Source organism: Drosophila nasuta, chromosome 3 (genome assembly GCF_023558535.2).
Source record: "Drosophila nasuta strain 15112-1781.00 chromosome 3, ASM2355853v1, whole genome shotgun sequence".
Taxonomy (NCBI): domain Eukaryota; kingdom Metazoa; phylum Arthropoda; class Insecta; order Diptera; family Drosophilidae; genus Drosophila; species Drosophila nasuta.
The window spans coordinates 9,993,579-10,010,384 of NC_083457.1; the positions used below are offsets into that span (position 1 = coordinate 9,993,579).

General features: G+C 35.4%; 2 protein-coding genes across 5 annotated transcripts in view; both read left to right on the top strand.

The window, feature by feature from the left end:
• The window catches only part of LOC132789179 (whirlin), a 40,917-nt gene extending 30,960 nt beyond the window's left edge, over nt 1–9,957 (top strand). For 2 of the 4 annotated variants that reach the window (XM_060796979.1, XM_060796980.1), the window contains 4 exons: nt 5,171–5,257; nt 6,108–6,302; nt 6,369–6,461; nt 6,536–9,957. In XM_060796979.1, coding sequence (XP_060652962.1) covers nt 5,171–5,257; nt 6,108–6,302; nt 6,369–6,461; nt 6,536–6,664 — 504 coding nt within the window. In that variant the 3' untranslated portion in view covers nt 6,665–9,957. Of the gene's footprint in view, nt 1–2,455; nt 2,537–5,170; nt 5,258–6,107; nt 6,303–6,368; nt 6,462–6,535 lie in introns of all 4 variants that reach the window. The other 2 variants (XM_060796982.1, XM_060796981.1) reach the window with 2 other exon arrangements.
• Nucleotides 9,958–10,058: 101 nt separating this feature from the next.
• LOC132789180 (tetratricopeptide repeat protein 36 homolog) lies at nt 10,059–16,317 on the top strand. The gene is made up of 3 exons (XM_060796983.1): nt 10,059–13,336; nt 13,636–13,811; nt 13,876–16,317. Exons 1-3 carry the CDS (start codon nt 12,916–12,918, stop codon nt 13,945–13,947), a joined length of 669 nt encoding a protein of 222 aa, XP_060652966.1. The 5' UTR covers nt 10,059–12,915; the 3' UTR covers nt 13,948–16,317.
• Nucleotides 16,318–16,806: the final 489 nt, after the last annotated feature.

The window sequence follows — 16,806 nt, forward strand, 5'->3', positions numbered from 1 at the left end:
GTTTATTTTACAAAATGTTTAAAGTTCAACAGCAGGCCAAAGATTAAATCTTTAAATAATTGAAATAATAACTATAATTATGATAATACTCATGCGAAAGAGTATGCAAAGTTGCTACTAAATAACTCGCATTAGAGTTATTCATCTCTCTTGTAGTTTTCTTTGCGTGTGTGTGGCTTTCTTTGAGCGGCTCTGACGGTCTGCGTTTCAGTTACTTTTTTATGGCTCAGTAATAAAAAATTACACACAGCGACAACAAAGGCAACAACAATTATAAATGATGCAGATTGCCCAAAGATTGTCAATATTTATGGCTAAAAATTATTATAGAAAAATAATACATAAGTACGAGTATCTATATCTGTATCTGTAAATGTGTTTTTTATATCTCTGGTGTAGTATATCATTTTAGGTATGCACTTATGTATGTTATGTATGTGTAAGTAAGTTAGTTAGATAGATATACAAGTAAGTGAGCTGTAAGCGAGTGTGTAAAGTTTTACGCAATGGCCAGCGGGCTTCTGCGTATCTATGAGATACTGTATCTGCAGCTGACGCATTGCAGCTGTGAGGCTGTGGCTGCTGTGGCTGCTGCTGCTGTTGCTGTTGCAGTTACTGTCGCTGTGGCTGCTGCTGCGGATGCAATGCGTTTTGTCTTTGCCTGTTGTTTGGTCGCCGCAGTTTGTCGGCGTTTTTTGTTTTGCTCTTGCATGACGTAAACAGAAAATCGCTTCAACTCTTTTGTTTCTTTCTGCTGCTTAGTTACTGCCGCAGTTGATGGCCAGAAGATGGCAACGTTTGGCATTGAAAAGAGATGAGCATCGTTAGCGTTTATTCCTCTTTTATTTCGTTACTGAACATTTTTCGTTCGTTGTTGTTGTTGCTGTTGGTTTGTTTTTGGGTTACTTGAAGTCTAATTGTTAAACTCATTTACAGTTGCAATTGTTGTTAAATTTTATTTATGTTTTTCTCTCTCTCCCTCTTTTTCTCTCTTGCGTGTTTTCTTCGCCATTTCCATGGGCTGGCTAACGAATGATGAACAAATATGAAATGAAAACAGGAACAGGTAAGCGCTTTACGTTCGCTTTGCATTCGTTTTTCGTATGCGTCGTCGTTTGTTAAAATTTAAGCACTTTTTTCAAAACTATCTTTTATAGACAAACAACATACTCTCTTGTATTCACACACAAAAATAAACACATCTCCACACATTTACACATACATTTATACACACGCAAACACTACCAAATACAAAAATTACTTCATAACAACAAGAAATACAATAAGGAAGCAGCCAATTTAGCTTCACTTGCTGAAAAAAGTCTTTCGCCCAGTGCATTGTAAATATTTAGCGCTATTTTTACTATTTCTCTCTCTGTCTCTCTCTCGCGCGCTCTCGCTCTGTGATTGTTGTTGATGATATTTACGGCTCTCTATATACCCGTACTCCTCGACCATTAGCTGTAGTTGTAAATGGTCGCGGAAATGCGGATTACCATGCAATGCCAGATGGTGTTGCTGCTAATGAGTTTCCCCCCAAAAAAATAAACTAAAAACAAAAGGTCGAAAACATCGCCCACTTGATTAGCTAATAGACCATGTTTTTTTTTATTAGCTGCAGTCAAATTTCGATTTAAAAAATTAAAGCAGGAAATCCCCAAGCAACGGAAGTTTTTCGAAAGCAACTTCGACGCCCCCTGAAAGTATGCAACGGCGATTTAGCATAAGAACTTGTGTGTTGGCAACATTGTGTCTAGCAACATTGTTGCCAGCCAGCAACATTGATGATGATTGCCTTATGTATACACAAATTGAAATTGAAATGTAGAACTAATTATAATCTACTGTAATTTGTTGATAATACGTAGAACAACATGCCAGTAGCTAATTAATATAAATTAATTACCAAAATGACCCCCATAAAAATATATACATACATATATACAGTTTGGTCATACGAGTAGTTGATTAGATTTAGCAACTCATGTGACCTCATGACCCGGCAGGGTAGTAGAAATATACATATATAGAACATTAGATACACTCGTAAAATACCCGTAAACTTTATTGATTAAATCCTCATTAGCTAGAGCTAAAAGCGTATTCAATTGTAGCCTAATTAATAAACAAAGTATTTAAAAGAAGAGCGAAAAATAGCGTAGCTTTTTTTGCTCAACAATTTCCCCACAAAAAATCACATACGACAACTCCAGAATCCGTTCAATGTTTTAGTTTCTCTTAACGATTGTTTTTATTTTCTCTCTGGCACCTTTCTGTTTACCACCTTGTCATACTCTTACATCAATTGTGTGATCATAGTTTTATTGTTTGTCCAAATGATATTTGATTCGATTTTTGGTTTTTGATTTGAATTGTTTGTGTGCTCTTTCTCTCAACCTTTACCCGTGCTCCCCCCCCGAAATTGTTCTCGTTTGTTCATTTGTGTGCATTTCAGGGCGGCTACTTAGATGGACTACGTTCACATTTGGGTGGTTTAACACAACGTGTCAAATCATGGTATTGGGGACGACCTCTTGTAAGTGCCAATGTATTTTTCGTTTAACGAAAATAAAAACCTATAAAAAATAAACCAAAAAAAAAACAATTAACAAACAAACAAAAAACGAAATACAAAGTAATGGAAAAAAAATTACAGCAACCACAAAACAAAAATTGTGTTACAACATTTCTTTGCCAATGTTTGAACGAGTTTTGAATTTGCATCTCGTTGCATTTTCTGCGCATCAATCAAATGTAGCCTGAAATAGTGTTGTTGCTATAATGTTATATTATGCTCTGTCACACACTCTCTAACCACTCTACGCTCTGTCTGCCTATTTCTCTCTCTAAATAATTAAACTAACTAACTAACTAACTGTTTTGTATGTGCCTTGCAAGACTCAGCACACTACAAGTGCAATTTAATAATAATTAATAAAAACAAAAAAAAAAATAATAATAAATTTGCATTTCCATTTGTTCCACACACTTTTTTTATGTTGTAATCGTAGGAATTGTGTTTTTATTTTGTTCTTGATCGTTATCGACATCGACATCGATTTGGTCTCGTCTTGTCGTTCATTTCAGTTTCAATTGCTTGCCCACACACACTCTTGACTTGAATTTATTTGTTTATGTCTAGTCTATATAGAGCCGAATCAAACGTAAACGTATACGTAAACGTAATTAAACACACATTTTCAATGTTTGTCATTTAATTTATTCCTTTGGCGCACCCAGAAGCTAAACACTAAAATGGTTTTGATTGTTTTTGTTAATTAGAGTTTTTTTTAGTCTCTTGTAAAGTAATTGTCAATGTAAGTATATGAAACTAAATAAAAACTACAACAAAACAAAAAAAAAAAATGATAAATAATGCAACACGTTTAAAACAACGTCAAAGCAAATTAAAGAAAATGGTCAAAAAATTCAAACTAAAAACTAAAATATAGCAAAGAAAACAAACCAAACAAAAACAAAAAAAAAAAGAAAAAGCTTGAAAAATACATTTGCACATTTACGCATGAGTCAACCTAATTTCTAATTTCTGATTTCTAAACACCACAACCACCAAACCACCGCCACCGCCACCGCCAATAAACCACCGCCACCGTCACCACCCCCCCACCAAATGGCATCGACACACATGCAAAAATAATTTATTCATTTTCGTTTTTGTGTTCATTTGTAGCTCAGATTTTATATATTGAAATGTAACTGGTATTTTGGTATCATTTGCCCTGTAATTATAATTAGTCTGTTGATTCTCTTCCCCCTCCCATAAATCTTTTGTAAGTACATTTGCGTTAATCGATTCCTTATTCCCTGTATCTTAATCTTAGCTGCTGATTCCCTCCACACACACACACACATACACAGACATAATACACACACCAATAACACACACACACACACACATAGCTGTAGTTCAATTTTTAGATATGTAAAATAAGTTCCAAGTTACTGAAGTTTTACTTAGTTAGCGCTTTTCAACAATAACAATCGATTCTAATTGAAACTCTAGCTAAATACATATTTAGTCAAATTACTAGCGAAATTCTAAGTGTCTTAGTTGCCATTTTGCAAGCCGTTTTTATGTAAAATATTTACAATCTATAAATCCTACACATATATACACATCCCGTATAGCTGTAATGCCTCTACGAACTCACATGCACACAGACTCTATACAGAACACCAGCACTCGCATTCTCATAACTTGCACCCAGAGATACACACACACGATCACAACAAACACACACACACTTAGGCAATAATCTATATAGAAATTATATATATAACATCATATTTGAATATAGTTATAAACTCTAATATTGTGAAAACGTTTTTGTCCTGTTCGATTATTTCTCTGCGAAATACAAATGTGCTTTGGGTTTGTCCAATCAAAAATTTCTTATATCTGCTTTTCAAAAAAACTGTAATAAATTTACAGAAATTCCATAAATAAATTCTGTATGCAAATTTCGGATTTCAGTCTTGACTGCCCAAGTGTATTTCAAATTAAATCGGTATTCACAAATCAAATTGTATCACTCGAAGCACGAAAAAAGCTTTTACATTTGCTGTTCAAAGTGCATTCTCTACCACCAAAACACTCTCTTCCTCTGTTACCTCCCCCCCTCACTCTACAGTACGTTCCACTCTTCTCTCAACTACGTCTATACGCAACTCAACTGTCATATACATACAATAAAATATATATATTTTATTCAATTCAATCGATCTATCTGAATGTTTGCAAGTAAAGAAACAACTTCAAATGTATCATAATAATAGCAACAACAAACAACACTCTCAAAAAAACAAGGAAGCAATATCGTCTTGTCGTTGCCAAACTCAGAAATTATTATTATTACACGATAATCAAATATTTCGAGAAGCAAATACTACAACTACTACCAGAACAATTCCATTTACAATTTATAACTAGCAACAATTCTTAGTATAAAACTACAATCAAATTCTTATGCAAATATTCTACTATTTTCATTTTACATTCAACTTATTGTAAAAAAACAAACAAAAATCGAACAAAATCAAAAATCAAAAAAATTGTTTCAAACTTTGCGCACTCACCATAAAATTGGCTTGAAAACAATGTGACCGTACGCAAAACAAAATATTGAAAAACGAAATAAAAAAAAATTAGGAGTTGGCCACAAAACTCTCAAGAAGTTTCGATATGAAGGAAGAAGGCGGCACTTTGCTGGGCGATAAAGGTGTACGAAGGCATCAGGTGAGTGCTACCATTTAGTGCGACATGCAAGCACACAATAATACCAGAAAAAATACAAAAAACGAAATATACCAAAAACAACTTCAAATCAAAACAATTGATATACTAAAATACTAATTGTGTTTACCGAGCCACGACAGCAGAGAATGCCAACAAAATAATCAAAGAATGTTTGCGGTTTGACATTGAAATTCGCTCTCTATCTCTCTATCTCTCTCTCTTTCTATTTCTCTCTACCAACTTTTATTTAAGCATAGTTATTTTAGAATTTTAACTCTTCAAACAAAAAACTAACACATACAAGAGCACACACTTGAAAGCCAAAAAATCATGTACAATTTGGTCAAGAACAAACAACATTTCATGATCCATTCAAACACGAAAACCCAAATGAAAAATCCAACCAAAAACCATTAAAATATAATATATACTGAAACTTATTATGTATTTGTAAAATTCATTGAATTGGCCTCCTTAGAATCAAAGTTGCATTTTGTTTGATCCCACATACACCTGAATACAAATACAACTACTACAGTAAACACAACAACAACAACAATAACAATTCTACTTCAAATTCGTTGTACAAAACTCCTTTACGATACAAAAGTTAGCTTTGCTTGCCATTTTTGAAACCCACAACAAAACCTTACTTTAACTTTTTGATAAACACCATTTGATCTTCATTATAATTAACATTATACAAATTATATTTAGTGATCGTAGGCTAGTGATTGATACTAAACCCAAAGAAAAAAAAAGAACTCAACATAAATGTGCGGACCATATTTGAATTTACTTAGTCTTCAATGATGATATTTATGCTTGACTCTCGTTTCATGATCCTCAGTCCATGCAGCGTCTGTCAGCTGAGCAGAACGGTGGTTCAACGACTGAACAAACACATGAACACAATCCAAACGTCGTACCTGATCATAGAGGCAACTTACACATTACAGTTAAGAAAACCAAACCAATTTTAGGTATTGCTATCGAAGGTGGTGCTAATACAAAACACCCGCTTCCTAGGATAATCAATATCCATGTAAGTAATTCGTTTTATGGTATCTTAAGATACTAAATGGTTCTAATACAAATCTAATACAATTAGGAAAATGGTGCGGCATTTGAAGCGGGCGGCTTAGAAGTCGGGCAGTTAATACTGGAGGTAGACGGCACTAAAGTGGAAGGTCTACATCATCAGGTAAGTTTAACAGAGTGGAATAAATCTAAAAAAGTAGTACCCTTCTAATGCATGTTCGTTTCACTTTTTTTCAGGAGGTTGCTCGATTGATAGCCGAATGCTTTGCAAATCGTGAAAAGGCTGAAATAACCTTCTTAGTTGTCGAAGCAAAAAAATCAAATTTGGAACCGAAGCCAACAGCGTTAATATTTTTAGAAGCCTAACATTTGCTTGCCCTGCCGGCTAGTGACCCATTGGAACGACAAAAACTCGAGTTCCTCTATGAATGGGGCATCGATTTAACGGAGACGCCAAAACCAATGCCAACACCAATACCGCTGACAAAAGCTAAAAATCCACCGCCACTGCCTCATGAGCTACATTGCAACAGCAGCAACAACAACAACAATTATGGCAGTAATACTGCGCTCAACAATCATCATCATCATCAATCGCAATCGCAATCGCAACAACAACAACAACACTATCATACCAACACACCTACTAATACACCAACTACTCAACAACACCAACAACAACAGCGGCAACCAACAGGAGCTACAACAAAACAACAACAACAACAACAACAAAGGCAACACTTGACCAACACCAACACACCAACAAAAGCGTCGCGGGAAACGACACCAATACGTGAGCAGCATCAACAGCAGCAGCAGCAGCAACAACAACAACAACAGCAGCAGCAACATGCAACGCCCACGCGCGAGCAACAAACACCAACACGCCAACAGCAACACCAACAGCAACGGGAGCAACATCAACGCGAGCGGCAGCAACAACTGCGCGAACAACGCGAGCAACGCGAACGTGAGCATCAACACGAACACCACCAACACCCACACGGACAACACTCACACCAACACCACCGCGATCATCACGATCACCGCGATCATCACGATCACCGCGATCACCACGATCATCGCGATCATCATCAGCAGCAATCATCATCATCCTCATCATCTCATTATCACCATCATCAACATCATCAGCAGCAGCAGCAGCAGCAACAACAGCGCTACAACAGCAACAGCTACAAAACTCATAATAATTCCGTTTACCAGTAAACAAATTGAAAACAAAAGAACACCAAATAACAACAACAACAACAACAGCTTAAATTGGAACAATTTTGGAACATTCTTTCAAACGGCTTTCAGCATTAAACAGTTAAATTGTGCTAACAAATTTGCAAAACAAACAAACAAACAACTTCTACCTGCAACTGTCTCTTTGCTCTTACAACTCCCTCTTGGTTTCCCTCGCTGTGTCTCAATGTTTCTCACTCACGCCTTTCTACACACAAATCGCTTAATACAGTATGGGAAAAAACCCCAAAGAAAATTGGAAAACTCGATAAATGCTGTAAACGAATTTGCAATTCAATGTTGTTGTATGAGCTCTCGTTATGAATTTTCCCGCTCCCCACCCTGCTCCTCTTTGAGAGATCTTTAAATCTGTCATAAACTATCTTCACGCCAGTGTACTTTTGTTGTAGTCCGAAAGCTGCTCTACAAAAAAAAATATATAAAAAATACAATATTTTTTATTATTATGTATTAAATGTTAAACGCATTGGAACTATATTATTCAAAAAATACAATTATTTCAATACACTGATTGTTTTTTATTTCTATATTAACGATTTCCTATATCAAAAATTTCTACTAATTTATTTGGTTTTTTTTTCGAAAATATCAAAACACCAAAATTACACTGCCAAAAAATACGTTTTAAATTATATAAAAAAAAAAATATAAAAATCCCAGAGCAGCTTTCTTGTCACGCCCCATTCTGTGAAATCCGATGAAACCTCTATCCTACAGAACTCGCCAAATCTCTCTTGGCAGCAAATACTTAGTATAACCCGAAAGTAGACCCTTAAAAAACTGAACTTAGGACTTCTAAAACTCTCGTAACACACGCTAATGTGTAAAACTCTAAATACACTGTAACTGTGAAACATATTATTGTATTACGTATTAATAATATGATTATTAACAAGAAAAGTAGTCTAAATGGTTAGTCGTTAAAAATGATTTAAAACACAAAAACCAAAAACATAAAGTATAAAAATCAATGCAAAAACATATAATTTCACGAAGAAAAGAAAGAAAATTAAGATAAACCCACAAACCCCAAACCAACAACAAATAAAATATGGCATACATTAAATTAAATAAGATGAAGAGAAGAAACGAAACCAGAGCTTAACAAGTTATAAATAAAAATCCTTAAACCGTAAGAAATAACATAAATTATGCAAAAGAAAAAGCCACACACTGTAAAAAAGAAACAAGCAAATAATAAATTACTGCTTTTGTTATGTAATACACACACACACACACACACAGACACACATTACACAGACATACATATAACGCACTTGCAGCAAGAGAAGCAACAGCAGCAACAGACACTGACACGCAAAATGCTTGACTATTTATGTAATTAGCAGCGACAGCAACAACATCAACAAACAAATATGAAGCCCACCTAAGCAAATAATTTGTAAAAATAATCGTAATACTCACACAATTAACATACATACATACACTCAAACACCCATGCATACTAACGTAAAACATACGCATACAATTGCAAAACATATGTAAAAATGTAAACCTAGAGAATGATATGAAAAACATACCATAAATATACCGCGCATTAAACTATGGCAAAGTGTGTCGATAAAGCAGGCGTAGTGCAAGCAGTGCGTCCTCAACACGTCGTCAGTCACTCACACATGAACACACTTTCTCTTACACACACACACACGCACACACGAATACAGTATCAATTTATGAAAAGAAAAAACTTATCAGCAAAAACAATCTAAGAAAATGGCGCAAAATTTAATGAAGTTAATCGAAAAATGTTATTAGTACAATTTAAACTGCACACTGCACTCTTTTTGAATGTTTGTTAAATGTTTTAAGAAACAAGAACAACAGCTGCAAAATTGTATTCCTCTCACCAAAAAAAAATCCACAACAAATGGTAAACGAATTATAAAAACAAAATCTACAAATCTACAAAAAAAAGCTACGCTACTCTACCATTAAACAACTAGCAAATTAAAATACAACATTTACAAGAATATGCAGTAGAGAAAACGAACGCTTAAAATTTGAGGTTGATTGGCATTAAGTAAAAGCATTAAAAGAAAAGTTAAAACGATGTTAAAAGCCGACAGGGCGCGATAACGAGCAAAACAAAAACAACAAAATATTAAGAACAATGAAAAATGGAAACACCTAAAAAACGCACGACTCAACAACAAAGTGTGCATGAACTTAATATACATTTATTGTAAAATATTAGAAAACCAAAATGAAAAAAATTATAACTTTTTAATATGAAAATGGAAACTAAACAAAATACATTTTTCGCTCTCTTATAGTTACTAACTCCCTCGCTGTATCTCCCTCTATCTCTCCGTCTTTCTCTCTGTCTATCTTGTCTTTTCGCTCAGCTCAAAAAAAAAAAAAACAGTAAATACACACACACACATTATGTACCCAATTATCCAAATTCATTTGGCAAATTGTTGATTTTGTTTGTCGTGTGTGCATAAAGTGTTTAGTCAAAGAAAATACCAGAAAGAAAAAGGAATTTCAATTACTATACGTATGTGCAATTTTTTCCTTTTGTGTCAAGAGCATGTTATCTTTGTGTCTAATTGTGTAATTGAAATAACAAAATATAATTATGCCTGGCTTGTTTTTTTTTTCATTATAAGCTACCAACTAAAAACAAAAACAAAAAACTGATTACATCTGATAAGATCTATTATTGTATTTCCCCCCTCCCCCGCAAAACAAAATCTTCTCTCTATATATAACATATGTATGTATGTACGAGTACGTAATATATTGTATTGTATTGTATTGTATTGAATGTAATGCGCCACTCGATAAGTGAGCACAGATGAGAGCCGATGAATTTTTAAAGAATGTTAAATTATATTGTAATTGTACTTTTGTTGACTATTATGTAATTACGCTTTGCTGTATATTAGTTATGTACATTTTTAGCTAAATTACTAAAACGCTAAAGCAAAACAAATTAAATTAAATTAAATTAAACTACAACAATAAGGGACAAGCACATGCTGTTACGTTATTGTTAGTAATCTATCATATGAATTAATTGTTCGTGTATAAATACAAAATTACAACATTTCGAAATTCAAAATTAACTTTACATTGGTCGAGAAAACATAAAACTAAAAAAAAAACGTATATAAAAAAAGAAATGGTTTAAACTTTAAAGTGTTTAACCGACAAAACTTTATTGTAAATTGCAGCAAAAAGAATTCTGATAAAAAAGGCTTACTTAATCTTAACTTCAACATGAACACGATACCAAATTCATAAGATTAACACACACACACACATGCAGATACATACACAAGTACATTAAATATACTAATGCATACATATATGTCGCATATAGAGCATACTCGTATACTAACTATGTATCTACACACACAAACACACTCACACACACACATATATACTTATATCTAAAGTAATGACAATGACAAGCAATTTGAAGCAAACTAAGAAACAATTTCAATTTCAGATACATTTCAGAACAATTCGACGATGTTGATGAAAACGTAAATGAAAACGATAATGATAATGATAATGATAATGCTAATGATATTGATAATGAAAACGATAATGAAGCTACTATTTAAAAATACGAGCAACAAAAGCTATTATGCTATGCTAAAGGGTAAAAGGCATTTATTCATACCAACCAAACAAAACACAACAAAAACAAAAACAAAAAATACAAACCAAAACAAACAAACAAACCAAAAGGAAAACCAGCTTATAAATACCATAACTTAACACGTACCACGTAATATCGTAACGTAAATAGCAATAGCGTATACTAGTTGATATTAGCAGAGCTACAGCCTCAGCAAAAACTTGTTGTATAAAAGATTGAGCTAGACTTTTAAATGGTATAAACGTACATGTTTATAATATATACATATTTACATATAATTGAGATCGAATGCTGTAGATAAATGTGTATAGAAATAAAACAAAAGAAACCCATATTCAAATGTTTTCAATGTACTCTATATGAATGAAACGTTTCTCTATATAATTTAAGGTCTCGTCTTTTAGTTGTCCCTCATTTGTCTACATATGATTTATCTCAATACAAACTCGAGGACACCCTGACAAACTACTATATTCATATTTTTTTTTTTTTGAAAACCAGACCAGACCATTTACAGTACATAAAATACAATTACAAATACAACTACAACTACAATTACAACTAACAAGAAGAACAAACAAAAACAAGAAAAAACTGTGCCACCTAGTACATAACAACAAACAGTTATATATCTGCAATATATATGTATACACGTACGACTTGTAATATATATATATATACATTCATACTAAATTATATAGACAAGATGAAATCTCAATGCTCACTTTTATATTTTTATCATACATACTCGTACTCGTAGTACTTACAAGGTATATCAAGAAAAAGAACACAAAACGAAGCACCGTATGCAACCCTGATGGAACTACTTAAGAAACAAACATAGTAAACTTTAAAGTGATGAAACATATTTATAAACTATACAAGTTATATAGTACATATATTGTATTGGCTTTGCATAGAATTTGTCGCAAGATTTCGGTTCGATCGGAATCGAAATAACGCGACAATTTCTGGAGTAAAGTCAAAAGCTTTCTAGCATCATTGCTTCTGCCTCTAAAGTACACACAGATTACGTTAACTTGGTTCATTGCGAGACATACACACTCACACACACATATTTAATCTAACACCTCTCAATTGCCCTTTTGTTAATCACCTAATTAGGAAGTATCAAGAATTTGGCGAACAGAAAGACGAAAACACCAGGCATAAACGCAAAAGATCGAGCTAAACCGCATAGTGCATAGTGTTAAAGAGTATTTATTTCAGTTGTGTATATTGTAAAGTCAAGAAATATTGAAGAAAGCATAAAGTTAAACATTTAAAAGGAAACCATTAAGAAAGAAAACAATTTATTGAAAATTAATAATATGTAATTGTATTTATCAAAATTTAAAAGCAAAGTAACAAAAATAACAAAAAAGAAACTAAAAACTAAAAAAACGTAAAAAGTAAACGCATTAGCATAGCAATGAAAATTAAAAAGGAAAAAAAAAACTAAAAAAAAACACAAACAAATGATATGATATATGATATGAAATGATTCAAGAAGCGCTGATTTATTATTATATTATTAATTAAATTATTTCAAAACAAGAGAAAACAAATGATATTGTCCTTGGTATTTACATATACATACATAAAAAAAGAAAGAAAAATAAAAACAAAACGTTTTTTTATATAACAACCATTTTCTTGCAGTGCATTCGAGTAGTTTGTTATGTTATCTTTCGATTATTTCGATTCCTAACTGATGAACCGGTTAAACGGCCTGTTTTACATAGCAATGCGCCGTGTTTTGATCAACAAACTGGCCTCAGTTTGCCATAGAATCGCAATCCATACGGAACAACGAGTTAATATGCCGCAGGCCAATCTTAAACTGAGTGCACACGATCAGCAGGTGTTGGAGTCCGTCTTCAATCCCTTGGAGCTCAGTGGCATTGTGCCCCACAATGGTGCTATCCAGGCCGAAATGGAACTAATCGATGTCGAGCCGGAATCGGAAAATCTGCAAGCATCTAGAGAACTTGAACTGCTCGCTGTGCGTTTAACGGAGCAGGGAGAATTGGATGAGGCAGTACTGAAATTCGCAGAGGCATTGCGGCTCTCTGAACGAGCCTCCGTTTTTAATAATCGAGCGCAAACATTGCGCTTGGCCAAACGTGATAACGGTAAATATTCGAGAAATAGTTGTTAGTTATTATCACCAAATATCTGCTCTGAAATATGGTTGAAATCAAGTTTGCTGGAACTCACCATCAGTTTATCCAAAGCAACAACCTATACATATATGTTGTCTTTGAACAGTAGATGGCGCCAGTGAAGTCAGCACTGCTTGCACTGCAGCTAAGCAGTGTACAGTGTAAGCGTGTGCTTTCCGTTACATTTGAATGTAGTTATGCAGCAAATACGATTATTTATCATAAAAATATATTTTTAATGTACTCTTAATTAAAATTGCTCATGACAGATGCTCTTGAGGATCTAAATCGTGCTCTGACACTCGCAACCGAGCAACAACTGCGCACCAAATGCCACGCCTACTGTCAACGTGGCGTGTTGCATAGAAAATTGGAAAACTTGGACGCTGCACGCACCGACTTTGAAGCTGCCGCGCAGCTTGGCAGCAAATTCGCCAGAGAACAGGTAGGTGATAATTATATTATGAAATCGTCGAAAGTATGCATTTTAATGGTTCATCATTTTACAGCTGGTGGAAATCAATCCATTTGCTGCACTCTGCAATCAAATGCTGCGCCAAGCCTACGATCAACTGAAATGAGCGCTTCACGTTCAGCATCGGCTCTGATTTAGCGAATAAGGCGAACGCTCGTTAACATAAATAAAAATTAATTAAGCTCAAGACGCGTCATTTTATGCGATAAGCGACAGCAAAAGCAACCGGTGGCGATGCCGCGTTATGTGGCAAGCTGCAAATTCGAGCGGCAAACAGCAAGCAAGCCAGCAAAAAGCAAAAAAAAAGTGGCACGTGGAACGCACTGCACAGTTGCAACCACAAAAGTCTCGGGATTCGGGAGTCAAGAGTCGTGAGCTCTCGGGGGCCAATATACGAGTTCGAATTGAACGGCAACAAAAAACAAAAACAGTTATTAAATGCAGCAGGCCAGGCAGAGGCTAGTGGCTTGTCAGATTGCAGCAGGCACCTTCTAGCCATAGCTGTAGCTGTATCTGAATGTGGATTCAACGGCAAACTCGCTCCCCAGTCTCGGCGAAGCGACAACGACAACGGCAACGAGGACGACCGCAAGCTAAATTAAAATAAACGAAAGTGGTTTACGCAGGATAACGAGCAAAGCTAAGAGAAAAGGGCAAGGGCAAGGGAATGGAAAAAGGGGCTCTGGGATTTGTGCAAACGGCGTGCGGTTTCGTGGCACGAGCACACAAGCAGGATCCAGATCCTGAACAGAGCCGCCAGTCATGTAAGCGCGCCAAGCTTAACAGTAAAGCTTAAAAGACGACGACGATTTTGGCCCTAAGTCAAAGTAACCTGTTGTTTTTGTTGTTGATGTTGCTGTTGTAAGAGGCCTTTGCTTTTGTATATGCAACGACCTGCAACGATTGCGGTCAAAAGACGCGCGTCCTGCTGCTCCTGGCGCAGAGGAGCAGGTGCAGCAACCACACAGCCAAATACATATACGATATACAAAACAAAAACCAAAGGAAAAAAAGCAGCAGCAACAACAGCAGAAAAGGAAAACCAAAAAATGTATAGGCAACAATCGAATGTGAATGCAAGTCAAGAGATATATTCAAACTCGTAGATGCGCGAGCTAAAGTCGCTCTAGCTGGACAAGGACGAGGGTTGAAGTAGCGCCCCTTGTGGAAACCAATTTTTGATTGATCTCCTGCAGTTGGAGCTACCCAAAGTAGAAACTGTGTAAAGGCACTCGCACTCGTCCTCATTATTGTTACCAAGTGAGTGCAATGAGCGCATGCGCATGCAGTTTCTTGAAGGAAGAAGGAAGTTGCCTCACATCGCCTCGCCTCAGCGTAGGTAGATCAGCAATAACAACAACAGCAACAACAGCAAGATCCTGCGTATCCTGCGTCAGTTGTGCTGAAGCCGCAGCAAAAAGAACGCCATATGTTGCACTTCAGCTAAAGGTAAGCAGGCAGCCCAAAAGAGTCAAGAGCTCAGCTAAATCATTCATTGCTGCTGCTGCTGCTGCTTCTGCTGTTGCTGGGGAGCAGCATCATCAGCCTCAACATTATCATCATACTTTCGTGGACTATCCCCAAACTCGCAGCGGAACTAAATGCCAATCTTGACCATGCCGGAACTGTAATTTGATCGACAGCACCAACAGATAGATATTAGATAGCATCTCTGAAGTTTTTTTTCTTCCTGCCAAATTATAAACTAAGCCCGGCTAGAATGAGATTCTGCTTCCCTTTGGGTTATTCACCCTCAACTCAACTCAACTCAGCTCGGCTTGGCTCAACAGTTGCATTTGTTTCCTCTGCTGTGTCCTTTTTTCAGTCTTTTTTTTCGTTTTTGAGTTGCCTCTACTCCCTTTTTTGTTGCTCATTTTTGTTGCTTCTCTGTCGCTGCTGTTCGAGTATCCGAGCTGTGCATTGTGTACCTGAGATCGGGGCGCGTGCCTGCTGTCGTCGTTCAGCTCTCAGCTTAGGGCCCTGACTCTGACTCTGGCTCTGGTTCTGACTGCGGCTCTGTCTCAGTCTCGGCCTCTGCCTCGATTTTGACCAACACATGACGCGGCATGTTGCCGCTACTGCTGATGTCTCGTCCTCCCTGAACCTCTCTGCGCTCTCGTACTTCCAGTTTTTTCTCTGCTATGTGTGTAGAATAAACGCTTCGTGCAGCAACTGTAATTCAGGTTTGCTTATGCAAATATTTTGATAGCACCGAGGACAGCATCGAAGTATCAATGAAACGTTGTTATAATTGACTAAATAACCAAAAAGCCAAATGATGAGATGTGGTCTTGACTAGTAAAACTCAAAACAGGGATTAGGGTAATATATTGATGAGTTTCACAAAACTTTTGCAATGGTAATGAGATCATGTCAACGAAGCCATATTTTCAACGAGTATCTTTATTAAATTTAAATGTCAAAGCAGTAAAAAGGGAAGAGAATTTAAAAGTAACTTGGAGAGAATCGAAGTTATTAATTTAGGGTATTTAAAAAAAAATATGTTACGCTCAAAGAAAACGTAAAATCAGTTGTTAAATTAGACAAATTGAAGTTCTCCTTTTATTATTGTTTCCATTAAAATATTTTTTTAATTAATAAAGTCTTGCCTTCTCATCCTTTGTAGTAGGAACTTAAGTTTAATAAGTGCTAGAAATAACGATTTATTAAATAAGGATTAATTTTCTCTAACCTTAAGTTAGGTGTTAATTTTAAATTCCTTAAACATAATAATAATAACATTTATAAGTTATTTATTTATACAACTGTCTTAATATAAGCAAGTTTGAAATGCAGTTAGCTGTCTTGTGTTTGCTAAGAATAGTCAGTTCTAATTGCCAAAGGCCCAGCAAGAGGGCACATAAATCTTGCAGCCCAGGCAGTCGCAGTCGCAGTTTCCACTCCATTTGCATGTTGCAAGCAAAACGCGTTGACATTTATGAATTGCTTGGCAATTTACACGACA

Bases quoted from the DNA above. Each gene is read 5' to 3' on its own strand.
- LOC132789180 (XM_060796983.1), top strand. From the start codon at position 12,916: ATGAACCGGTTAAACGGCCTGTTTTACATAGCAATGCGCCGTGTTTTG. The intron at 13,337-13,635 runs GTAAATATTCGA...TGCTCATGACAG, and splicing joins CTTGGCCAAACGTGATAACG to ATGCTCTTGAGGATCTAAAT. The intron at 13,812-13,875 runs GTAGGTGATAAT...ATCATTTTACAG, and splicing joins GCAAATTCGCCAGAGAACAG to CTGGTGGAAATCAATCCATT.